Source organism: Sebastes fasciatus, chromosome 20 (genome assembly GCF_043250625.1).
Source record: "Sebastes fasciatus isolate fSebFas1 chromosome 20, fSebFas1.pri, whole genome shotgun sequence".
In the NCBI taxonomy this organism is placed as follows: domain Eukaryota; kingdom Metazoa; phylum Chordata; class Actinopteri; order Perciformes; family Sebastidae; genus Sebastes; species Sebastes fasciatus.
The window spans coordinates 937806-960022 of record NC_133814.1 but is presented as its reverse complement, the minus strand read 5'-3'; the positions used below and the strand labels follow the sequence as shown (position 1 = coordinate 960022).

The 22217-nt window shown below is 45.2% G+C and overlaps 2 protein-coding genes across 13 annotated transcripts in view; both read right to left on the bottom strand.

Moving 5' to 3' along the window:
• fasn (fatty acid synthase) overlaps nt 1-908 on the bottom strand; it is a 58755-nt gene extending 57847 nt beyond the window's left edge. Inside the window, 1 exon segment of the mRNA XM_074620449.1 lies at nt 691-908. The gene's annotated coding sequence lies outside the window, so the exon portion shown is untranslated.
• Nucleotides 909-3270: 2362 nt separating this feature from the next.
• Nucleotides 3271-22217, bottom strand: part of ccdc57 (coiled-coil domain containing 57) — a 61770-nt gene continuing 42823 nt past the window's right edge. For 3 of the 12 annotated variants that reach the window (XM_074620458.1, XM_074620457.1, XM_074620459.1), the window contains exons 13-19: nt 10959-11241; nt 10416-10516; nt 9913-10147; nt 8792-8892; nt 7258-7383; nt 6979-7153; nt 3271-4373 (exon numbers count right to left, since the gene is read on the bottom strand). In XM_074620458.1, the coding sequence (XP_074476559.1) occupies nt 4159-4373; nt 6979-7153; nt 7258-7383; nt 8792-8892; nt 9913-10147; nt 10416-10516; nt 10959-11241 (1236 nt within the window). In that variant the 3' untranslated portion in view covers nt 3271-4158. Of the gene's footprint in view, nt 4374-6978; nt 7154-7257; nt 7384-7484; nt 7536-8791; nt 8893-8929; nt 9169-9912; nt 10148-10415; nt 10517-10958; nt 11242-22217 lie in introns of those variants that run through there. The other 9 variants (XM_074620460.1, XM_074620461.1, XM_074620456.1 and 6 more) reach the window with 9 other exon arrangements.

The window sequence follows — 22217 nt, the reverse complement described above, 5'->3', positions numbered from 1 at the left end:
TCATCACTACCTCAGTGACCAAGCTACCGGTAGACTAGTAATCATGGTTTATCATCACTACCTCAGTGACCTAGCTACCCGTAGACTAGTAATCATGGTTTATCATCACTACCTCAGTGACCTAGCTACCCGTAGACTAGTAATCATGGTTTATCATCACTACCTCAGTGATCTAGCTACCCGTACCTAGCTACCTAGCTACCCGTAGACTAGTAATCGTGGTTTATCATCACTACCTCATTGACCTAGCTACCTGTAGACTAGTAATCATGGTTTGTGTCACTACTGTGACTAAATATCAGAAGGAGCAGCATCACTATAACTATAATAATAACACAATAACAAAGAACAGCCCTGATGAGCTCCACACTGACTGCAGTTGATCTCCATCAAGAGGACACACAATGCCAACAATGAGATCCACCTCCACCGGTTCAGCTGCAGAGTGACAGCCTACAGTAGGTAACTTCATAACATTAAAGTAGAATAATGTAGAAGACAAAATGTCAAGTAACGTTAATACCGTTCATTAAATGAGTATTTGTTTTACACTGTCCCATGCTGCTGTTAATAAAAGCAGTGCCACAGTAACCCGGCTGATAGTTCGAGTCTAGTTCTGTCCCCAGACCCGGGTTAAAGCATCCAGTACCGGGCAGCAGCTGGTGGAGGTGCAGGTGAAGGTTGTCTTACCTGTGTGTCTCTCAGGAGGACTTCCTCTGACTGTAACTGTCTCTGTCTCCGGTTCACCGTCTCTGAGCCTCTGTGCTTCTTTGAGTCTTCTTCCTCTGATGAATTTAAATGTCTCACATCCGTCCTGGCCACGCCACATGGGCTGACAGCTTGGCTCGGCCGCGCAGTCCAATGAGAGAAGAGGCAGGGCTCCGGGATCCAGCCTGTGATGGCTCAGCTCGCTCAACGCCCCCGAAGACACACACACACAGCTACTGGACTGGAGGGTTACTGGAGTTCATCCGACGCTCCGCCCAGCTCCGACCCGCTCCGCCCAGCACGACGAGCACACTGCCGCCGGCAGGACCGGGACCGGGACCGGGCAGGACAGACACACAGACAGACACACACACACACACACACACACACACACACACACACACACACACACACACACACACACACACACACACACACACACACAGACACACAGTCAGACAGACAGACAGACAGACAGACACACAGACAGACAGACACACACACAGTCAGACAGACAGACAGATAGACACACTGACAGACAGACACACAGACACACAGTCAGACAGACAAACAGACACACAGACAGACAGACACACAGTCAGACAGACAGACAGACACACACACACACACACACACACACACACACAGACAGACAGACAGACAGACACACACACACACACACACACAGACACACACACAGTCAGACAGACAGACACACACACACACACACACACACACACACACACAGACAGGCGGACAGACAGACAGACACACAGACAGACAGACAGACACGCACACAGTCAGACAGACAGACAGACACACACACAGACACACAGTCAGACAGACAGACAGACACACACACACACAGACACAGTCAGACACACAGACAGACAGACAGACACACAGTCAGACAGACAGACACACAGTCAGACACAGTCAGACACACACACAGACAGGCGGACAGACAGACAGACACACAGTCAGACAGAAAGACACACAGACAGACACACAGACAGACAGACAGACAGGCGGACAGACAGACAGTGTTCATCTGCCTTTAAGAGAACATAAGTTAGTGTCTCGGTCCCCTGCAGGGCCCCGGTGGACCGACCACAGACACACATGTCTCCCTCACATTCACTGACTTGTTCTTCAACTGTCATTCTCGGGTGTCAAATAGAGACATTGCACATGAGCAATGTTCCAGTGGAAACATGAATGAATAGTGTACACAACTCAGCTGAGAATAGTTGTCAAACGGCCTCCAGCTGGTGACAGGGTTTGTTGATCAGTGACTTCTAAGTGTGATGATCAGCATGCTAACATGCTCATAATGCTCATGCTATAGCATGTTGATGTTTAGCAGGTAGTGTGTAATGTTCACCGTCTTAGTGTTGGGTTAACATCTGATAATTAGCACTAAATACATCCACTGAGGTTGGTGGTCATTAGTTTTGCAAGTGTTTGGTCATAGATCAAAGTGAGGGTCCAGGTGGATGTTTTACCAGATGAAGGCACTATATAGTTGAAAGATCACAGGATCCAAGTTTTTACAATTCATCCTCTGGGAGCCATGACTGGAGGTGCTAAACTATAATAACCATAATCCATCTTCTAGTTGTTGACATGTTTCTTTTCTTTTTTAAAAAAGTAAACCTCATGGTAGCACTAGAGGTAAAGTCAGTAGATCAGCAAAAGAGAACATGTAATATGTGGACATGAATAGGTGTCATCCCTTCACAGACACACCTGCGTTAACATTCCAGAGCCATGGTGTTATAGCACACATAACAACACCTGCGTTAACATTCCAGAGCCATGGTGCTATAGCACATAACAACACCTGTATTAACATCCCAGAGCCATGTTGCTGCTGGAGCACACATAACAACATGTCCTGGTCACCTGTCATATCTAACAGCACACACATTTTAGTTGATTAGCTCATATTTCATATAGTATTTGGGTTTTATAATAATATTTCTTCATTTTAATAAATGACAGTATTTCTGATAGTGTAAAACACAAAGTGATGGTGTGCAGTTATATATTTATATGTAGATATGAATAAACTGGGGGGGGGTCTGTGAACCGTGAGCAGGTTCAGGCTTTACATTGACCGTGAACATGACAGCAGACCGGCGTCCACGCTGTTATGAATGACATGTAAAACAGGCCAATCACGGAGCGGGGGTGTGAGGCGTCATCCAATCACAACAGAGGGGAGGGCGCTGTTCGGCGATAGGGTGATTAAAAGGCGGGACCCAAGTGATGACGTAGTGGGCGATGCTCGTGTGACTCGTCGGGGTTACTGGAGTTCATCATGTCAGATAGCATGATGTTCTCAGGAGAGAGTTGTTGCTACTGACCTACTGTCAGCTGCACTGATAAGAGACAGGAAGACAGTGACCCCAGAGACACATCTGTGTCTATGACTGAGCTGTGATCAGCAGGCAAACACACAGCTGGCTTCCAGACACAACTATAAGTATACAATTTGAGTCTTATAGAAATAGTTTGCTTTATGGAAATTAATTTCATAGCACATAAAAATAAATTTAATAATGTTGCTTCATAGACATTTGTTTCATGCACATGTTTAATAGAAAGGAATCCCAGAAGAGTGGATTGGATTGTGCTCTGCAGCATCATGAGAGGAGTCATGTCACCATGAAGGATTCATCACATAGTGTTAACAAGTTCATATTAGTACCTGCAGTTATGATGATTGTCTATTTGGTGGTTTTATTTCAAATGATTTCCTCTGGTATTTATTGCCTTTATTGGATAGTAGAAAGTGGAGAGATGACAGATCGTGTGTGGAGAGAGAGTGGGGATAACGCTGAACCTGCTGGGTGCATTAACTTTGGTCAAGACCCCATTCACAACTTGATTTGACTTTAGGAGCCCACATCGGCTCCATTTTCCTGATGGGTCGCTGTCATATTTGCCTGTTCAATCAGTTAACAGACAATTTGACTAACAAGTCTTGGAACTGTTTTTTGGGAAAACAAAGAGAGTTTAATACAATGCAGTAGTACATACAGAGGGAACACATACATTAACACATATTATTGAGGATCATACACAATATACTAGAAGCCTATAGATCTATTTTTATTGTGGTCCCTTAACTGCTCAGACACGTGAGTGCTGATGTTGCAAGAAACAGTAAAATATATAAAAGATATGCTCTTATTCTGACATGTAATGAAGAATATTGTGTTTTGGTATTTGAAGCATGTGTTTCTCTTGTTGATGCTGTTACTCTTGTGTGTACTCGTGCCACCAGGATCATTTGGAAGAAGCTAATTTATGTCCCTGGTTTGTCACATGCAGCAGGCCTTCTGGTATGAATCACTATGACATAATCAGCTCGTCTAGAGCCATGAAATATTTTATACAACAGTTTTCACAGGCTGAGTCGGACAGTTTGTCCTATACACGGTGTCAGTTTTTAACGTTGTAGTTTCTGATCTTGCACATCCTGCCAGTGGATCCAGGTCTGCTGGTCTTGGTAGTGTTTGAGTGTGTTTTAGAGGGGTTCCTCTGCTGGACCTCAGTTGGGGGCTGGCTATGGATAGGAGCTCTGCTTCCATGCACCGTCATCTGGACTCCAGCACCACCAGACTCAGCCACCTCCCTCCTGCTCCTCTCACCCTCACCTTTAGGTGCAGACGGGAGAGATGTTACGGATGACACATTTGTCATTCCCTGGTGTCTCCAACCAAGTTTAGGTTCAGATGTGTGGGTGTCTGGGTGGGTGTCTGAGTGGGGAATTTTGGGGAACTCTGTCTTAAAGGTCCCATATCGTGCTCATTTTCAGGTTCATACTTGTATTTTGTGTTTCTACTAGAACATGTTTACATGCTGTAATGTTCAAAAAAACTTTACTTTCCTCATACTGTCTGCCTGAATATACCTGCATTCACCCTCTGTCTGAAACGCTCCGTTTTAGTGCATTTCAACGGAATTGCAACGGAATTCCGTTGCTAGGCAACAGCTTGGGTCCATTGTTTACTTCCTGTCAGCTGATGTTATTCACATACACTGCAACAGGAAATAAACTGGGACACATTTAGAATGTTTACATTTAAAACCGCGTAATGGTCTAAATATTGTATATTTGTGACATCACAAATGGACAGAAATCCGTCTTGTTTCAAACGCACAGTTTCCGAATACAGTGGCTGTGTGTATTTCTCCGTATATTGAGCGTTTTGATAGTTTACCAGTGTTTATATAGCACTTAAACCTGCTTTATAATATAAAAGACATGAAAATCTAAATTTTTACAATATGGGACCTTTAAAAGAATAATGTGAATGTGGAATAGTTCCATTTGTTGTAATAATGGAAGAACAAAGATGGAAATAAAGGTGAAGATGTGCCAGGATGTGCCAGCAGATGTGGATGCAGGACTGGTTTAAAATACTTTAACATCACTAGATATTTCCTCATTAACTGCTGCACCTACTTGAATAAAAGAAATCAGGAACATGAACCCATGGTTGCCTATGTCCCTATATGTATTTTGATGTGAATAAAGATATATAAACGGTAAATGACTGTAATTATACTGTATAGCACTTTTATCCGAAGCACTTTACAAGGTTTTTGCAGCAACCCCCCCCCCCTTATCTACGTACAGATTTAATAAACGTGTCTTTCTCTTTGCTCGGTCTCCACGTTGCAGCTGTACCTCCTGGCTCACAGTGAAATGAACTGCTGGTTGATATCTGTAATAAACTATCTGACCCAGGCAGGCCAGTTATCATGAGTGCAATGAAACCTTGTGCAAGGTTTGTCTGGTTTCACAATGACTAGATGGCATGATGCTGATCACTGTGTCCGAGCCTGATCTGGCAGCTGCTCCGGTTGAGAAACTGTTCCCCCGGAGAACTGACAGAGACTACAACCCTCCCTCCATCTGTCCATCACTGATCCAACCACTGCTCGTACTGGACGGAGCGGTTGGACACACTGTCCCCAAAGCAGAAGACTACGCCCACTAGTTAGCTGATTTACTGAATGCTGGCATACTTATTGAAGGGACTGTTTGTAAGAATCAGAAATGTCTTGTTAACAGCGACACCTATGGCTGTTAAGTCAACGAAAGTCAGCGTCCTGTTGCTCGAGCTTGAGCTCAAGCTGGGGCTCGCGCTTGTACTTACACTACTTGTGCTCGCTCTACATAGTCATGAAGGAGCATCGCTCAAAACAGTGAGACGACACACGTCAGCTAAAAGCACAATATCACTCTATATTTCAGCTGCTTGGCAGTAATGTTAGCTGACCAGACGAAGGTCTCTCCATGAATCAATGCTGATCCTAGTGATCCAGTTGTTACATATAATGCAGTGACATTAGGAGGGTGCACCTTGGCTGAAATAAAGTTTACAACCAAACAGTGAGGTGGATAAGAGGTCCAGTGAAGCAGGGAGAGACGACTCAACTCCTTCCATCTGAGAAGCCTCCGCCGCATCCTGGGCATATCCTGGCAAGACAAAACAAGCAACACCGAGGTTCTGACCCGCGCTGGCCTCACCAGCATGCACACTCAGCCCAGACAGCGCAGGCTGCGCTGGCTGGCCACGTATGTCGCATGGAGGATGGTCGCATCCCTAAAGACCTCCTCTATGGAGAACTGGCAACTGGGAGCAGAACACCTGCGCTTCAAAGATGTCTGCAAGCGAGACATGAAGGCCCTAGACATCGACACCAAGTCCTGGGAGGCTCTTGCGGTTGACCGCACAAGGTGGAGAAGCACCTTGCACCAACACCTCATGACAGGGGAGCAAAAACTGAAGGATGCAGCGGCAGACAAGAGGGCCCGCAGGAAAGAACGCAGCAACGCAGGCAGACCAGAAATCACACACAGATGCGACCGCTGTGATCGAGACTGCCACTCTTGCATAGGGCTTCTCAGTCACAAGAGACGCTGTACCAGACAGCCAGACCTGTAGGATGCCTCAACCACGGTCACACCCTGACCGACGGAGGCCTATGAATAAGAAGGAGGCATTGACCTCTCCAGTGAGAGCTAACGTCTGTGGAGAATTATTTACAACCTGCTCCAAACATGGTCTGGTGTCAACATGCTCTTTTTCTCACCTGATAGGAGATACCAGGAAAAATGCTGACTCTGTGATTTTTAAGGCATATCCAAGATCCAAATAAAGATTTAATATTGACTAAATATCAGCAATATGAAAAAAGAAATATCTAAAGTTAGCAGTAGTGGAGCCCTAGTTATTCTGGGGTGGTTACCTTCTGAGAAAATAGATGGACTCAATCCGTGGTCCAGTTTCTCCCACAGCTCCTTCAACGAGCGCAGTGACTCCTCTGATGAGAACCGAGACCTGGGCAGACCAGAGCGGAGCTGCAGCCCCTCGTCCACGGAGCTCTGGGACCGGCTCAGCCTCTTCTCTTTGTTCTTGGACCTCTAAAGAAGAAGAGAGCGGGAGAGTTCAGGTGTTTTACACAGAGCGTGTGAAAAGTCTGGAATCTTAGAGATAGCTAAATGTGAATTGAAATATATGCTGTAACCTCGGGCCTCTCTGTGGTTCTGTGCCCCTGGGACCAAGGGTTGGCAGCCCCTTCTGTGGCAGGGTGTTGGTTGTTGGTTCCAGGTAGGAGTTGTTCAGCCCTCTGCCTCAGTGCATACTGCAGCTCCTGAAGGCACACATCCATTAGTGCAGCCACAGTGCTCTCTGGTGGTAGCACAGAGAAGTGACCAACAGCAGGATCATCTCTCACACAGCAGTCTCAGTGGCTGTCTGTGGTTCTGATCATATACTGCTGTTGTGTGATTCTTCTCTTTTCTCCTAGTTTGTGACAGTGGATGTAGGTTGTCAAATCCAGCAGGTTAGTGGACCTGGCCTGGTCCCTTTACCTGACAAGCTCACACTGATGATGACAGGACCTGTCTGTTCTTTTGCTTTTTCACCTATAGTGGAGCGGATAGTGGAAAAATCATGCAAATAGTGATACAAGCACCAAATTTGGCCTGATGATTCCAGAGGGGACACTGAGCAAACATAAACAATTGGCCACTTGAAAATCCAAGATGGCAGCCATTTTTCACGATGGTTGCCAAATTGACCTGCCGATGTCTCATAGAAATTCATCTACTTGGTCGATTTGAGTGATCTTGGTGTCAAAGTATCTGTTTTCTAGCATGCTCGATCTAATTTTGATAGTTTTAACAATTTTAACTGCAATATGGAGGCCATTTTGTGTCAGTTTAGTGTTTGCTTCCTCATGAGAGCATGGGGTCACAGCATCCAGGGACTTCCTATTGTTGCTGATGGCTTTGTCTCCTTGTGTCACAATGAATTGCTGCGTTCAGGAAAAACATAAAATATTTTGGTTTGAAGTGAATTTAATCCTCTCACGGTGGAGCATGATTCAATCATCTGGGAGGAGAAAAAAAGGAAGTATTTCCTCCTGTACGTGGGGACGAGATTTCAGCTTCACACACACTTTCTCGGCAGGAAAATGAAACAGCTGGGTCTTGATGCGTGATTCCCTGGCCACCATGCTGCAGTTCTAAATGATTAAAACTATCAAAATTAGATCCAGCATGCTAGAAAACAGATAATTTGACACCAAGATCACTCAAATCGACCAACTGGATGAATTTCTATGAGAGAAATCCTTATCAGCTGGTGGATTTGGCGGCCATCTTAGATTTTCAAGTGGCCAATCGTTTATATTTGCTTAGCGACCCTTCGGCAATCATCATTTGCAGGATTTTACTGAAAAATGTATGTTATCCACTCCACTACAAGAAATAGGTCCATCATCAACTCACTGGGAAACCACAAATGGTGTCCAGTCTTCAAGTGGAGCCAGGCTAACCACGTCCTGACTGCAGCTCCGTACTTAACACACACACATATCGTACAGTAGATCTTTGTGTCTTCTTTAGTCCAATATTAAAATACTTACATAGAAATACAAAATATCTTTAGCTTCAATTTAGTAAAACAAAATAATCCTGTGAAATTGAGTGTGAACGGATGTGTTGAGGGGTTAAACGTTTAGGATCATATCTACATATATAATGTGGAGCAGATACCTGTGTGGTGAGCTGGTACTGCAGCTGCTCCAGAGCAAACAGACGATCATGTTGGTTTCCTTGTTCCTCTGTGGAGGACTCCCTCTCTGGCTCCACTGCTTCTGTTAGACACACACACACACACACACACACACACATGCTTTCCATTCTGATAATGATGCTTCCTACTGTACTAGCTCCTAGCTCCTAGATCCTAGCTCCTCCATCCTCCGGCCGGTGACGAGGATGTTCCAATCCTTTAGGAGGCCAGGAGAGAGGGCGTATGCTGTGCTGAAGTTTTTTTTCTCGATCGGAATCTGTTTTAGTCGCCGGCTTTACTATAATAACATTCATAGTGTTGTATGATTCTACAGTAATACTGTAGATTAGGTAACCTCCTAGTGGAAACAAGAATAATAGAACCGATGGTGTCTCTATAGTTATTCATACTTATTCATAAAATAAAAATATTAGATGTGTGTAGAATTTGAATCATGAATGAATTAGACGCTCTCTGCAACATTGTGACACGGACCCGCAATGATTTATACGTGTAAGAAGTTACAAACAGTCCCTTTAAATAGATATAGAAATGTCTTTAAAATAAGAGCATATTATGAAACTGCTACTCCACGTTACAGTCAAATGCTTTATTTTACAGACATACTCATGTGCCTAAAGCAGTAACATGTGTTTGTTAATTGGACATGTCAGCTGGGGTACTGTGCTGAGATTGTTGCAGATGAATTCTATATTTGAAGTAATTCAGTTCCTCAGCCCATCATGTTAAATATGTGATATAATATTTGAAATCTGGGCATGTATTTTGCATCTTGCTCTGGCTGAAAGGCTCAGTATGTCAGTAATGATGGACTGCTGGGTTTCAGTCAAACCTGATTCCTTAAATAAAAGCCTGGATTAATTGGTAACTCTGCTTTATTAAATAGCCCCCCAGGAAGTGAGTTTTAAGACCACTACAGTATGTCATAGTTACTGATCAACAGCCCCATAAACCCAACACATGAGTTACTGTATGGTTAGTTACTGCACCTACTGATACTGATCATATTAACACTGCCTGCTCTTTAATGTAGTGTGTGTGGTGTGTGCGTGTGTGTGTCAGTGTGTGTGTGTTATTGTACCAGCAGTGGTGATGTGGGCACGGAGGCGGTTCCCCAGCTCTATCAGCTGCTGTTTGTCTCTGCTCAGACGGGCGATGCAGGACGCGGCCTGCTTCAGTCTGGTGTGCAGGGCAGGACGGTTGCTTCTAGCAGCCTGCACACTGTCAAACAAACCACCAGACATCAGACCTGAGGCCTGCTGCTGCTGCCGCCGCAAACACAGGTTCTCCTCTCGGAGCTGTCGCATCAGTGCACTCTGGAAGGAAGAAGAGATGAAACTTGAAGGAACTGGGTCGGTGCCATAGCTTATCCAATATCTTCCCATCATCTCACATAACTGACTGGTGAACTGACCCTGTAATAAAGTGTTACACAGTACTAAGATACAATGGATGGACGGGTCTTGCCCACAATCATGACTCAGCACTAAAGAGATCAGCAGCTTTAACCCCACACCACCGGTCCAGGCAGTCAACTGGAACTGACAGGTCAACTTCAACTAGTTTACTGGTTTCCTTCAGCACCTGTTCCATGAGGTTGGTGAGAGCAGACTCCGTATGTTCTACTCTGACCTCCTGCTTCGACAAAGCACAGGTGTTGGCACGTTTCTCCGAGCACAGACCACCTGCGGATCCACACCACATGTAAGAGGAAAAAGATGACATAGATGACTATGTCTGTCTTCGGCAGCCTTGTTTCACCAGCTGATCACATGATCACATGATCACGTGATCACAGGTTAGAGTTTCAGTCCACAGTAAAAGTTACTTACTTAAGGATTACTTTCTTTATTACTGTAAAGAATTCAGCCACCTACTGTGACAAACAATGCAGATGTGTATGTCAATATAATAGTATATATATATATATACATATATATATATACATACAGTATAGTCAATAACTAGACAGCTTTGTGCAACTGATTAATTTAGACGTCTATCTGAAGTCTGAGTATTAGTTTTAGTTTCTCTTTGTCAAACTGGCCCCTGGAGCTAAACAATAAAAAGCTCAGCGTAGCTTGCCACAGTATTTGTAATAATGAGTAGGTTTTTTGCTGTCCACACCTGCTGGGCTGACTTTGAGAGAGATGTTAGTGGACTGGGCCGGTGGTCCAGTGTCCATCTGAGTGTTAGCTGTAGGAGTGACGGAGGTGGTGGCAGCGGCTCCTGGATGCTGAACTGGCTGAGGGAAAGAGTCCTGCGGCTGGGCCTGCGGACAGGGTAGGACGTGGATGAGACCCTCCATGTCCTTCCTCATCTGGGTAACCACGGCCCGCAGGATGCCGTTCTGCTGCTGTAGACTACAGATCTCTTCTGATGCCAGAGAATCTACCTTTGGTGTGAGACCCTGTGGGGAGGTAGACAAAGAGTGTCGGACTGTATACAGCACAAAATGTGTACATGTTTTTGTACCAAGTTACTTATGCATTACTGCAAGTACTTATTTCCTATATATGTATTTATCAGGAGATTTTTACAAAAGAGACTTTTGGAGGATTCCACCATTTTTTAAACGGTGGAATCCTCTACACCTAGCTCTCCATGATGAGAGCATTGAACAAGACTTCAGCCCTGAGACTGATCATAAACCAGTGGTAAGCCTCCTGGGAACACAAGCTCCTGAGACCCTACCCCGTTGTAGCCAAGTGTTCAGGAGGAGACTCACACCTACAATACTTCTCACACCAGGAAAAGACTTGTCGGCAGCAGACAGGCTCACTGCTAGTACTAACAGTAAGCTCATGTTCAAGCACAAATGTCTAAATCGACTACCTAACAGGTTTATTGTTATATGCTGATTAGCTAAACGCTTTAAAGGAGGGCTGGTCACTGAGTATTCAAAGCAACAGTATGTATGCGGAGAACAGGATGGAAAAACCAGAGAAAGCAGCAACAAGGATCACTGAAGTTTCATCTTAAAGGTTCCATATCAGCTCATTTTCAGGTTCATACTTGTATTTTGTGTTTCTACTAGAACATGTTGACATGCTGTAATGTTAAAAAAAAACGTTATTTTCCTCATACTGTCTGCCTGAATATACCTGTATTTACCCTCTGTCTGAAACGCTCCGTTTTAGTGCATTTCAACGGAATTGCAACGGAATTGCGTTGCCAGGCAACAGGTTGGGTCCATGTTTACTTCCTGTCAGCTGACGTTATTTACATACACTGCAACAGGAAATAAACTGGAACACATTTAGAATGTTTACATTTAAAACCGCATGATGATCTATATATTGTTTATTTATGACATCACAAATGGACAGAAATCCTAATGGCTTGTTTCAAACGCACAATTTCTGAATAAGGGCTGTGTGTATTTATCCATATATTGAGCGTTTTGATAGTTTAACAGCATTTATAAAGCATTTAAACCTGCTTTATAATATAAAAGACATGGAAATCTCACTTTTTATAATATGGGACCTTTAAAGGTCATATATTAGACCTTTAAAGGTCCCATATTGGGTCTTATAAACTATTCATACATTACAGTGACGTCATGTGTTGTAATGACAGATCCAGATACAGGTCATGTAGTAGTAGTGTCATACGTTGACCACTAAATGGTGTCAAACTGGTGATACGTTGTGTACACCCAATATCCTGCATAGAAATGCTTCCCTGGGGGCACTAGAGAGGCGCATATGGAGTAGTCGGGTCTCTCAGAGCTCCGGGTGGAAAAATAGTTATTTCTTTATTAATCCTGCCGTCTAGTTTAAAAATTGCCTGAAGAAGTCAGTGGTGTTTATAGTTTTGACCACTTTAACAGTCATTGTGTGATTTTCACCCATACCAACTTTGAAATCAGTGAAAATGCCTAACACGCGTCAAACAAAGAACGCCAAACAATCTGGCACAGCTGTTGCGCATGATGGGCCTGATGCGGAGGAAGAATCGCTGCATTTGTGGGAAAAGATATCCGACAAAATTCTGGAATCAATCAATAAGCGATTCGACCTACTAGACCACAAATTTGAAACTCTTATGAACACTCATCTGGCACTGACTGAAAGAATTGTTGCTGCAGAGGAACAGGGCTCTGACCACGAGCGGCGTATTCAGACGCTGGAGCTGTGCCTGACAAATATGAAAAAGTCAAATGAAAGGCTTCTAACGAAGATTGATGACATTGAGGGGCGCTCGAGACGTAACAATAATAAGATTGTGGGGATCCCCGACGATGAAGAGAAAGGCAGACCTACGGAGTTCATCGCTGGATTAATACCGAAGTTACTCGGGATGACCAACTTTGCAAAGCCCGTGGTAGTGGATCGAGCGCACCGCATACCTGTGCCAAAACCTACGGATGTAAAAAGACCAAGGAGCATCATAGCCAGGATTCACTTCAACCAGGAGAAAGAATTGATTCTACGACTGAGTCGGCAACAACAGATGTTCTACAACGGCCATCGGGTCTACGTTTATCCTGATTATACTGCCGAGGTGATGGCACAGAGAAGAGGATTCCGTGAGGTAACCCAAGCGCTCAGGGAGAGGGAGGTAAAATACTCTTTGCGTTTTCCAGCTAAGCTTCATGTCCAGCACAACGACCAGGTAAAGGTGTTTACCTCCCCAGGAGACGTCAAGTCCTTCATAGAATCTGAGTTGAAAAAGTAGGCTTTCGAACTGGGAACTTTGAGAACATTAACTTTGTTATGCCTATATTCTACTCCATCTAAGTTAAAAATGAACAAGACGGCGGATTAAGTGCTATATTACTCTTTGTATTTTTTTCCACTGCGGAGGGACTGGATTTGTGGTGTAGCCCATTGTCCGCATTTAATATTTTTCTGAGAGGGACTCTCGGCTGCTGGCCATTTGCCATGCGTTTCCCCAATACTGTTATATCTCTGCCTTACTCCTGAATTAAGCAGGGATATAACATTGGCGACGAGGATGAACGCTATTTAGCTAGTTAAACCTACAAGTTTAGGTAGTTAGTTAGTATGGAGAAATCCGGAATTCAGAACTTTGCATGCTACACGGAGCCGGCTACGCTAGGTTCCAGATGGAAGAGGTGGCTAACGTCGTTTGAGCTATATGTCGACGGTAAAGGACTTATTATAACCGAAGATTCAACAGCAGCTACAAAGCAAAGGAGACGTGCACTACTACTGCATCTAGCTGGACCAGATGTACAAGATGTTTTCTCAACATTACCGGACACGGGTGAGCCGACGGACTACCAGGAGGCAGTCGACGCTCTAAGCGATTACTTCGTGCCTCAAGTCAACACAGCATTAGCAAGGCACGCATTTCTAAAGTTGCAACAGAAGCCAGAGGAGACGGTGCAGCAGTTTGCAACACGACTGCGACAAGCTGTAAGAGACTGTGATTATGGAGGAGATTCTGATAATCAGATCAGAGATGCCATTTTGAGTAAAGGGACATCTGAATATGTACGCAGAAAACTTTTAGAAGAGGGTCGCAGACTGACGCTAGCACGTGCACTGGAGATAGCTTCGCGCTGTGAGAGCATCGAGGAGCAAATGGAGAGCATGTCATGCACGTCGGTGAAAGCGACTACAGAGACAGTGAATCGAGTCCTTCAAAAAGAAATGAAGGGAAAGTACGGAAATTGGAATACAAAAGGAAAACCAAACAGTGAAAATAAAAATGATGGAAAGTGCTACAGATGTGGGAATACTGATCATCTTGGCCGAGATCCAAAATGCCCTGCACGCGGACAGACATGCCACAAGTGCCAAGGAAAAGATCATTATGGAAAAATGTGCCGTACAAAAGGTTCGAAAACAAAACAGAAAGTAAACAATGTTGATACACATGATGACTTTGCTTTTGCCATTAATGATGACAACATGCCAGAGAGACTTACCTTCTGTGTGGGGGGAGTGAATATGAGAATGCTGATTGATTCTGGAGCAACAAGAAATGTAATGGGAGAAAATACATGGGAAAAACTGAAATCAGAAGTGTCACTCATATATCCCTAAGACTGAGAGGGAACTGTATGCATATTCCTCCACCCAGCCATTAACAGTCAAGTGTGCATTTACATGTGAAGTTTTAATAGGAAACAAAACTGAACATGCCGAGTTCATTGTAATCAAAGGAAACGGTGAACCACTGCTGGGAAAAAAGACAGCGACACGACTGGGGGTTCTGAGAATAGGTGAGAACATTTCTGCTGTAACTGACATTAAGCAAACACTCCAACAGCAGTACCCAGAAGTATTCAGCGGAGTAGGAAAGCTGAAAACAAGACAGGTAAAGCTGCACATTAACCCAGAGGTGAGGCCAGTAGCCCAGCCCATCAGGCGCATACCATTCAACCTCAGGTGGGCAGTAGAGTCCAGAATAAAGGAATTGATGGACTTGGACATTATTGAACCTGTCAATGGGCCGACCCCCGTGGGGGAATCCAGTTGTGGAACGCTTTCCAATCCCCACTGTGGACGAGGTGCTCCAGGGCATGAATGGCTCAACCATATTCAGCAAGTTAGACCTGAAATGGGGCTATCACCAGCTTGAGCTGACCCCTGATTCACGAGAGATCACTACATTTGCAGTGCATAACGGATTGTACAGATACAAGAGGCTGCTCTTTGGTGTATCATCTGCCAGTGAACAATATCAGCACGAGATAGCCAACGCCCTAGCTGGAATCGAAGGCGTTGAGAACATCTCTGATGACGTGATCATACACGCACATGACCAACAGACACATGACGGACGGCTACACGCAGTCATGGACAGGCTCAGAGAGACAGGACTAACACTGAATCCAGAAAAGTGCCAATTCAACATGAATAGACGGATTTTCATGGGGATTCTGCTGTCGGAGAAAGGTATCGGGCCGACAGAGGAGAGAGTGCGAGCTGTGACAGAAGCAAGGGAACCAGAAAACGACACAGAGGTGCGGAGTTCCTTGGGCTTGTTGGATACAGCAGCAGATTTATCCCACAGTTTGCCACCCTGTCAGAACCACTGAGACGCCTGACAAGGAAGGACACGCCTTTCAGGTTTGGGCCAGAACAGAAACAAGCTTTCAGTGCCCTTAAGGCGGAGCTAGCTAGAGCTTCCACCCTCGCCTACTTTGACAAAGAAGCGCCAACACAGGTAATAGTGGATGCAAGTCCTGTGGGGTTAGGCGCAGTTCTAGTGCAAAACCAAAAAGGTATTAAAGTTCCGATATGCTATGTGAGCCGCAGCCTGACTGACTGTGAGCGTAAATACTCTCAAACAGAGAAAGAAGCGCTAGGTCTAGTTTGGGCCTGTGTGGCACCCTGGACATTTTAGGGTTAAGGATTGTGCCCAGAAACCTGTATGTCATTATTTTGGTACCCCCGCCATGGTTATTTTTGTAATTATTATTATTATTACCATTATTATTTCTAAAGCGCTTGGTGTCACTTAAAAGACAGTACAAAGGACAGTAAACCCACCTGCTTTAGTGTCAAGTAATTCTAAGACAACATTTTGTATTGACCAGTAGGTGGCGGTAGTGGCTTTGATATGTCAGCGACTGGCGCTCTTATTCTTCTGTAGCCGGAAGTCAGCGCAGTCGTAACATAACAGTCAGGAAAGCAGTGGAGAACAAAGCCGGCATTCATCCTTGACTGTTCTTTTACTATGTTTACAGGTGAGAGACGTACACAAGCGCCATATATAGTACTGATAATTGTGTGTTAAGTTTATTATCGTTTATGGGGCCGTGTGTTTATGTTTATAAGTGTGATGTACGTCACGGAGTTAGTCCGCTAGCTAATGCTAACAAAGGCTAGCTTGAATAGCTATTTTAGGTCCGTGGCGCGGGAACGGTACAGGTCACGGTTGTGTATTGATTGTGTAAATGTATTCCCATCTAAGATGCAGTGACATCGTAAACAAATGTTCAGTTGTTGATATAATTAATCTGTAATATGTTCAGAGGTTGATATAATTAGTATAATATGTTCAGAGGTTGATATAAGTAATTTATGTTCAGTGGTTGATATAATAAGAGTGTGTATTAGAGGCTGCACAGTTGCCATGGTGATTTGGTAATGATAGTTTCAGGATAGATTTAGCTTATGGTATATTGTGTACTGAATACTTCCATTGTATTACTTGATAGTGATTTAGTGATATTTAGTTACTGTATAGTTATTCTTCTGTAGCCGGAAGTCAGCGCAGTCGTAACATAACAGTCAGGAAAGCAGTGGAGAACAAAGCCGGCATTCATCCTTGACTGTTCTTTTACTATGTTTACAGCTGAATAAATGTACCTGGCACCTGGATGAGAAAACCCTGTCTCATCATTCAGTGTGTGGGTAACATAATCTGGCGAGCCAGCCAGGAGGGACTGTTTGGACGGCAGAAAGAGATGCAGTTCCTTCTAAAGAGACGAACCTAGACAAGTGAAGACAAGATAAAGATGGAGCAACTCCAGGACAACATCAGTGCAGTGCTGTGGACACTTGGGCAACCAGAACTCATCAATGTGTGCCAGCGTCTCAAGTGCAGTGAACCAAAAGGGGAGGGATTTAGAGAACAATCCCGTCGGGCCCTGATTCGGTTAACAGAGAGCACTTTGAGCGAGATTGAAGAGAGTGAGGAATCTCACGTGTTCCAGCAGTTTCTGAGTGAACTTTCTTTATACGTACAATCATTACAAAGAAATGACGGTGACAAAGTAGAAAAACAACAAACTGAGCCTAGTGAACTAGAGAGACTGAGACAAGAGTACACACAGCTTCAGCAGGCTCAGGCAGAGGCACGTCGTGCTCTGGAGGAGAAGATTGAGGTGCTGGGGACCCAGCTGAGCAACACAACAGCGTTAAAAGAGAGGGAGGCCATTCAGCCTGCACCCATCACAGCACCAGAAGTGACTTTGAGAAAAGATTTCCGGATTTGGGGTCAGATAGGGGAGGCTGGACAGAGGGACAAATTATCTTTCACCAGTCTGACCAACCAGATTGAATCAGGGCGGAAGAAGGGCTACACAGAGACTGAAATCATCGAAGCAGTGATTAAAGCAGTAAGTCCTGGCCTTCACCTTCGAGACTTGCTGGAGGTTAAGCGGGACCTCACACTCTCCATATTGAGAACCATACTGAGAGGACATTACAAAGTGGACTCATCATCTGACCTGCTCAATAGACTCATGAACATATCCCAAGATCCCAAGGAATCAGCTCAAGCCTTTTTGTTCCGGGCAATCGAGCTCAGAGAGAAACTGCTCTGGAAGTCTGGTGATGAGGAGGAAGGGGAACAGTTCAGTCCAGACTTAATCCAGCGTAAGTTTCTGCGCTCATTAGAGACTGGTATGTTTAGTGAGGCAGTGAAGTTTCAGCTGAAACCTCACCTTAGCAACCATAAAGTCACAGATGAAGTCCTGATAGAAAAGATAAATGAGGCTGCCAGTCTCGAGTTAGAGAGGCAAAATAAGCTTAGGAGAAACATCACAGTCAAGCCTCCCAGAGTAAATGAGATCCATACAGAACAGCAACAGCGACCTAACAACAGTCACTTGCCTCTGAACAATGAAACAGACTCAAATGATGAAACACAGTCAAAAGGGGATGTGGTAGTCTCCACAAAGAAAAAACAAGGACAGAGTAAAGAGCCTGATCCAGAGACTACCAAGCTTATTGAGGGCCTCAAGGCTGAATTTCTTGAGGTGAAGAAAATGTTTCAGGAGACACTAGAAGCAACAAAGCCAAGACCCAGTACAGACAACCGGCCACCATCAGCTGCAACGTGGGCAAGAGGATGCCAGGCATGCAGAGAGGCTCAGGCCGGCGACACATGTAGACACTGTTATCGCTGTGGGCTAGAAGGCCATCTTTCTCGTGGTTGCAGGCAGGGCAGATTCACGCAGGGAAACGGGAGGGGGCTGCTGATGCGGGACCCACAGTAGCCCACCCACTCTCCAGGTCCCAGGTAAATTCTGTTTCTCTGCAAAACACCTCCTCACCTTCTCAAGAGCGAAATGATCACACAGACACCCTATCTGCCACCCCACTGCCAGACAGCAGCAACCTCAGAAGTGACACATCCACAAGTTATGTGCCTTCACAACGTCAAGCCAAGCTCATCAGTCTCATCGGGAGAAGATGCATGGTCCAGTGCCATCTAGACAATGTACCTGTCGAGGCTCTATGGGACACTGGTGCTCAGGCAAGTCTCATCAATAATGACTGGCGAAAAAAACACCTTCCACACAGCACTGTCAGGCCGCTTACTGAGCTTTTGGGGACAGAACCGCTGGTGGCATTAGCTGCAAATGGGAGTGAAATCCCATATGATGGGTGGATCGAAACTGAGTTTTATTTGGACTGTGACACTCATCCAGAAAAGACACTATTAGTTCCCATGTTAGTATCCAGTGATCCCAACGTGGCAGAACAACCCATTATAGGATTCAACGTGATAGAAGAAGTAGTGGGTAAGTGGGGAAAGCGACAGCCATGGTCACAACACTACCAGAGGATCAGCCGCATTTTCTCAGTGTCAGTGAAAACAGCTAAGGCAGTGCTAAAGGTACTACACACAGATCAGAGCCCATGTGTGGGGACAGTGCAGACAGGGAAGAGGGGAATACACCTGGCTGCTGAACAGATAACCACTACCTATGTCCGTGCACATGTTGGAGCCCAGTTTGCAGGACAAAGTCTGTTGTTTGTTCCTGATGTGCTGTCACAGCTGCCTGAGGGTCTAGTCATCCAAGAGGGACTGGTCACTATCAGTGAGGGAAGGTCAGTACACATCCCTGTCTCAGTTGCTAACATCAGCAAGCTTGATGTCACCTTAATCCCTCGCACCATTCTGGGACACCTAGAGGAAATAAAGGCAGTATATCCCATCACAGTGGAGTCCTCTGACGAGACACCAGAGACAGCTGATAAGACACCGGAGACAGCTGGACAAAATACAGCACAGCCTCCCATTCAGCTAAATGAGGTAATCAGCAACACACAACACAGCCAAAAGCCATCCCAGTGGGATCCTCCAGTGAAACTAGACCATCTAAGTGAAGAGCAGCAGCAGATTACGAGACAGATGTTACAAGAGGAATGTCATGCTTTTGCTTATGATGACCAGGATGTTGGATGCATTCCCACCTTAAATGTGCACATCACACTGCATGACACCACACCTGTTCGAAAAACCTACATGTCAGTGCCAAAACCGCTGCACCAAGAGGTGAAGGAATACCTCCAAGATCTGCTGAATCGTGGGTGGATTTCAGAGTCAAGGTCACCCTACTCCTCCCCGATCGTCTGTGTTCGCAAGAAGTCAGGTGAATTGAGGCTGTGCTGCGATTACAGAGAACTCAACAGGAAATCTGTACCAGACAGACACCCGATTCCAAGGATCCAGGACATGCTAGACTCCCTGCACGGCAGCTCCTGGTTTTCAGTCCTTGATCAGGGCAAAGCATATCATCAGGGGTTCCTGGACCCTGAAAGTCGCCACCTCACAGCCTTTATAACACCCTGGGGCTTATACCAATGGAACCGCATACCCTTTGGCCTTAGCTCAGCTCCAGCAGAGTTCCAAAGGAGTATGGAGGACTGTCTGAGGGGCCTTCGTGATGTCACCTGTCAGCCATATTTAGATGACAACCTAGTTCACTCTCCTTCATTTGACGGTCATGTAGACCACATCCGTGCTGTCCTGCAGAGATACCAAAAACATGGTGTCAAATTGAGTCCAAAGAAATGTGATGTATTCAAGCGGAAAGTTCGCTTTCTCGGGCGGATGGTGTCAGAAGAAGGATACACCATGGATCCAGCTGAAATAGCTCCTGTTCAAGCTCTGAAAGACCGACCACCATCCACAGTAGGGGAGTTGAGCAGAGTCCTTGGCTTCCTCTCCTATTACAGGGCCTATATCCCAAACTTCTCTAAGTTAGCAAAACCGCTGTACCAGCTTCTGACCCTGCCTCCAGACAGAGCTCCACCACCTGTGCTAAGAACAAAGGGAAAAAAGGTTAGTGCAAAACAGAGGGGCCGACCACCACCCAATACACCTATTTGTTGGACCCAGAGCCACCAAGATGCTTTTAATAGGTTGATTGACTGTCTAATAGAGCCACCTATTTTGAGCTATCCTGATTTTGCAGAGCCATTCATACTCCACTGTGATGCTTCACAAGAGGGCTTGGGGTCTGTGTTGTACCAGAAACGAGAAGGCAAGATGAAGGTGATTGCATATGGTTCACGGACATTAACATCCCCTGAGAAAAACTATCATATGCATTCTGGAAAGCTGGAATTCTTGGCCTTAAAGTGGTCAATTTGTGAACGCTTTCGTGACTATCTTTATTATGCCCCACATTTCGTCGTCTACACGGACAATAACCCCCTGACATATGTCCTCACAACTGCAAAACTAAATGCTACAGGCTATCGGTGGGTGGGTGAATTGGCTGACTTCAACTTCATGATCAGGTACCGACCAGGCAAGAGGAATGCAGATGCTGACGGTCTCTCAAGGTTACCACTCAACATCAACCAGTACATGGACCAGTGCACAGCAGAGGTACAACAGGATGTGATCAGGGCTGCCGTGGAGAGCACTGTGATACAGAGGAAAAGCTCTTTTCACGAGACCGCGGTAGTCAGCCAGAATGCCATCAGCTTAGTGCAAGACACCACATCACTGTCTGTTGGAAAGTCTCTCTCACAAGAGGAAATCAGAGTGAGTCAAGATCAAGATGCTGTGATTGGTCGTGTCATGCATTACAAAGCCAACAACTATCTGCCAAAAGGTCGTACTTTAAAAGCAGAGTCACCTGATGTAAAAATCTTGTTGAGACAGTGGAGCAGACTACATGTAAATGATGACGGAGTCCTCTACAGGAGAGCTAATGGCAGAGATCAGCTCCTCCTTCCCAAAGAGCACCATGACACTGTGTTCAGAGAACTGCATAAAGAAATGGGACATTTGGGGGCAGAAAGAACACTGGGACTAATAAGAGACAGGTTCTACTGGCCCCGAATGCAAAGTGATGTGGAACACTTTGTGATGCATGCCTGTGAATGTCTGAAGAGGAAACGGCCAAGTAAGCCCACCAGAGCCCCACTGACCCCCATTACCACTACCTATCCTTTTGAGCTTGTGTCAATTGACTTTTTACATCTGGAGACCTGTAAACATGGCTAAGAATACATTCTAGTGGTGATGGATCACTTTACACGCTTCGCACAAGCGTACGCAACAAAAAACAAGTCAGCTAAGACAGTGGTGGAAAAAGTCTTTGATGACTTTGCCCTCAATTTCGGCTTCCCAGCAAGAATCCATCACGACATGGGCCGGGAATTTGAGAACAAGATGTTTTCCCAGCTGCAACAGGTCTGTGGCATGCGTGGC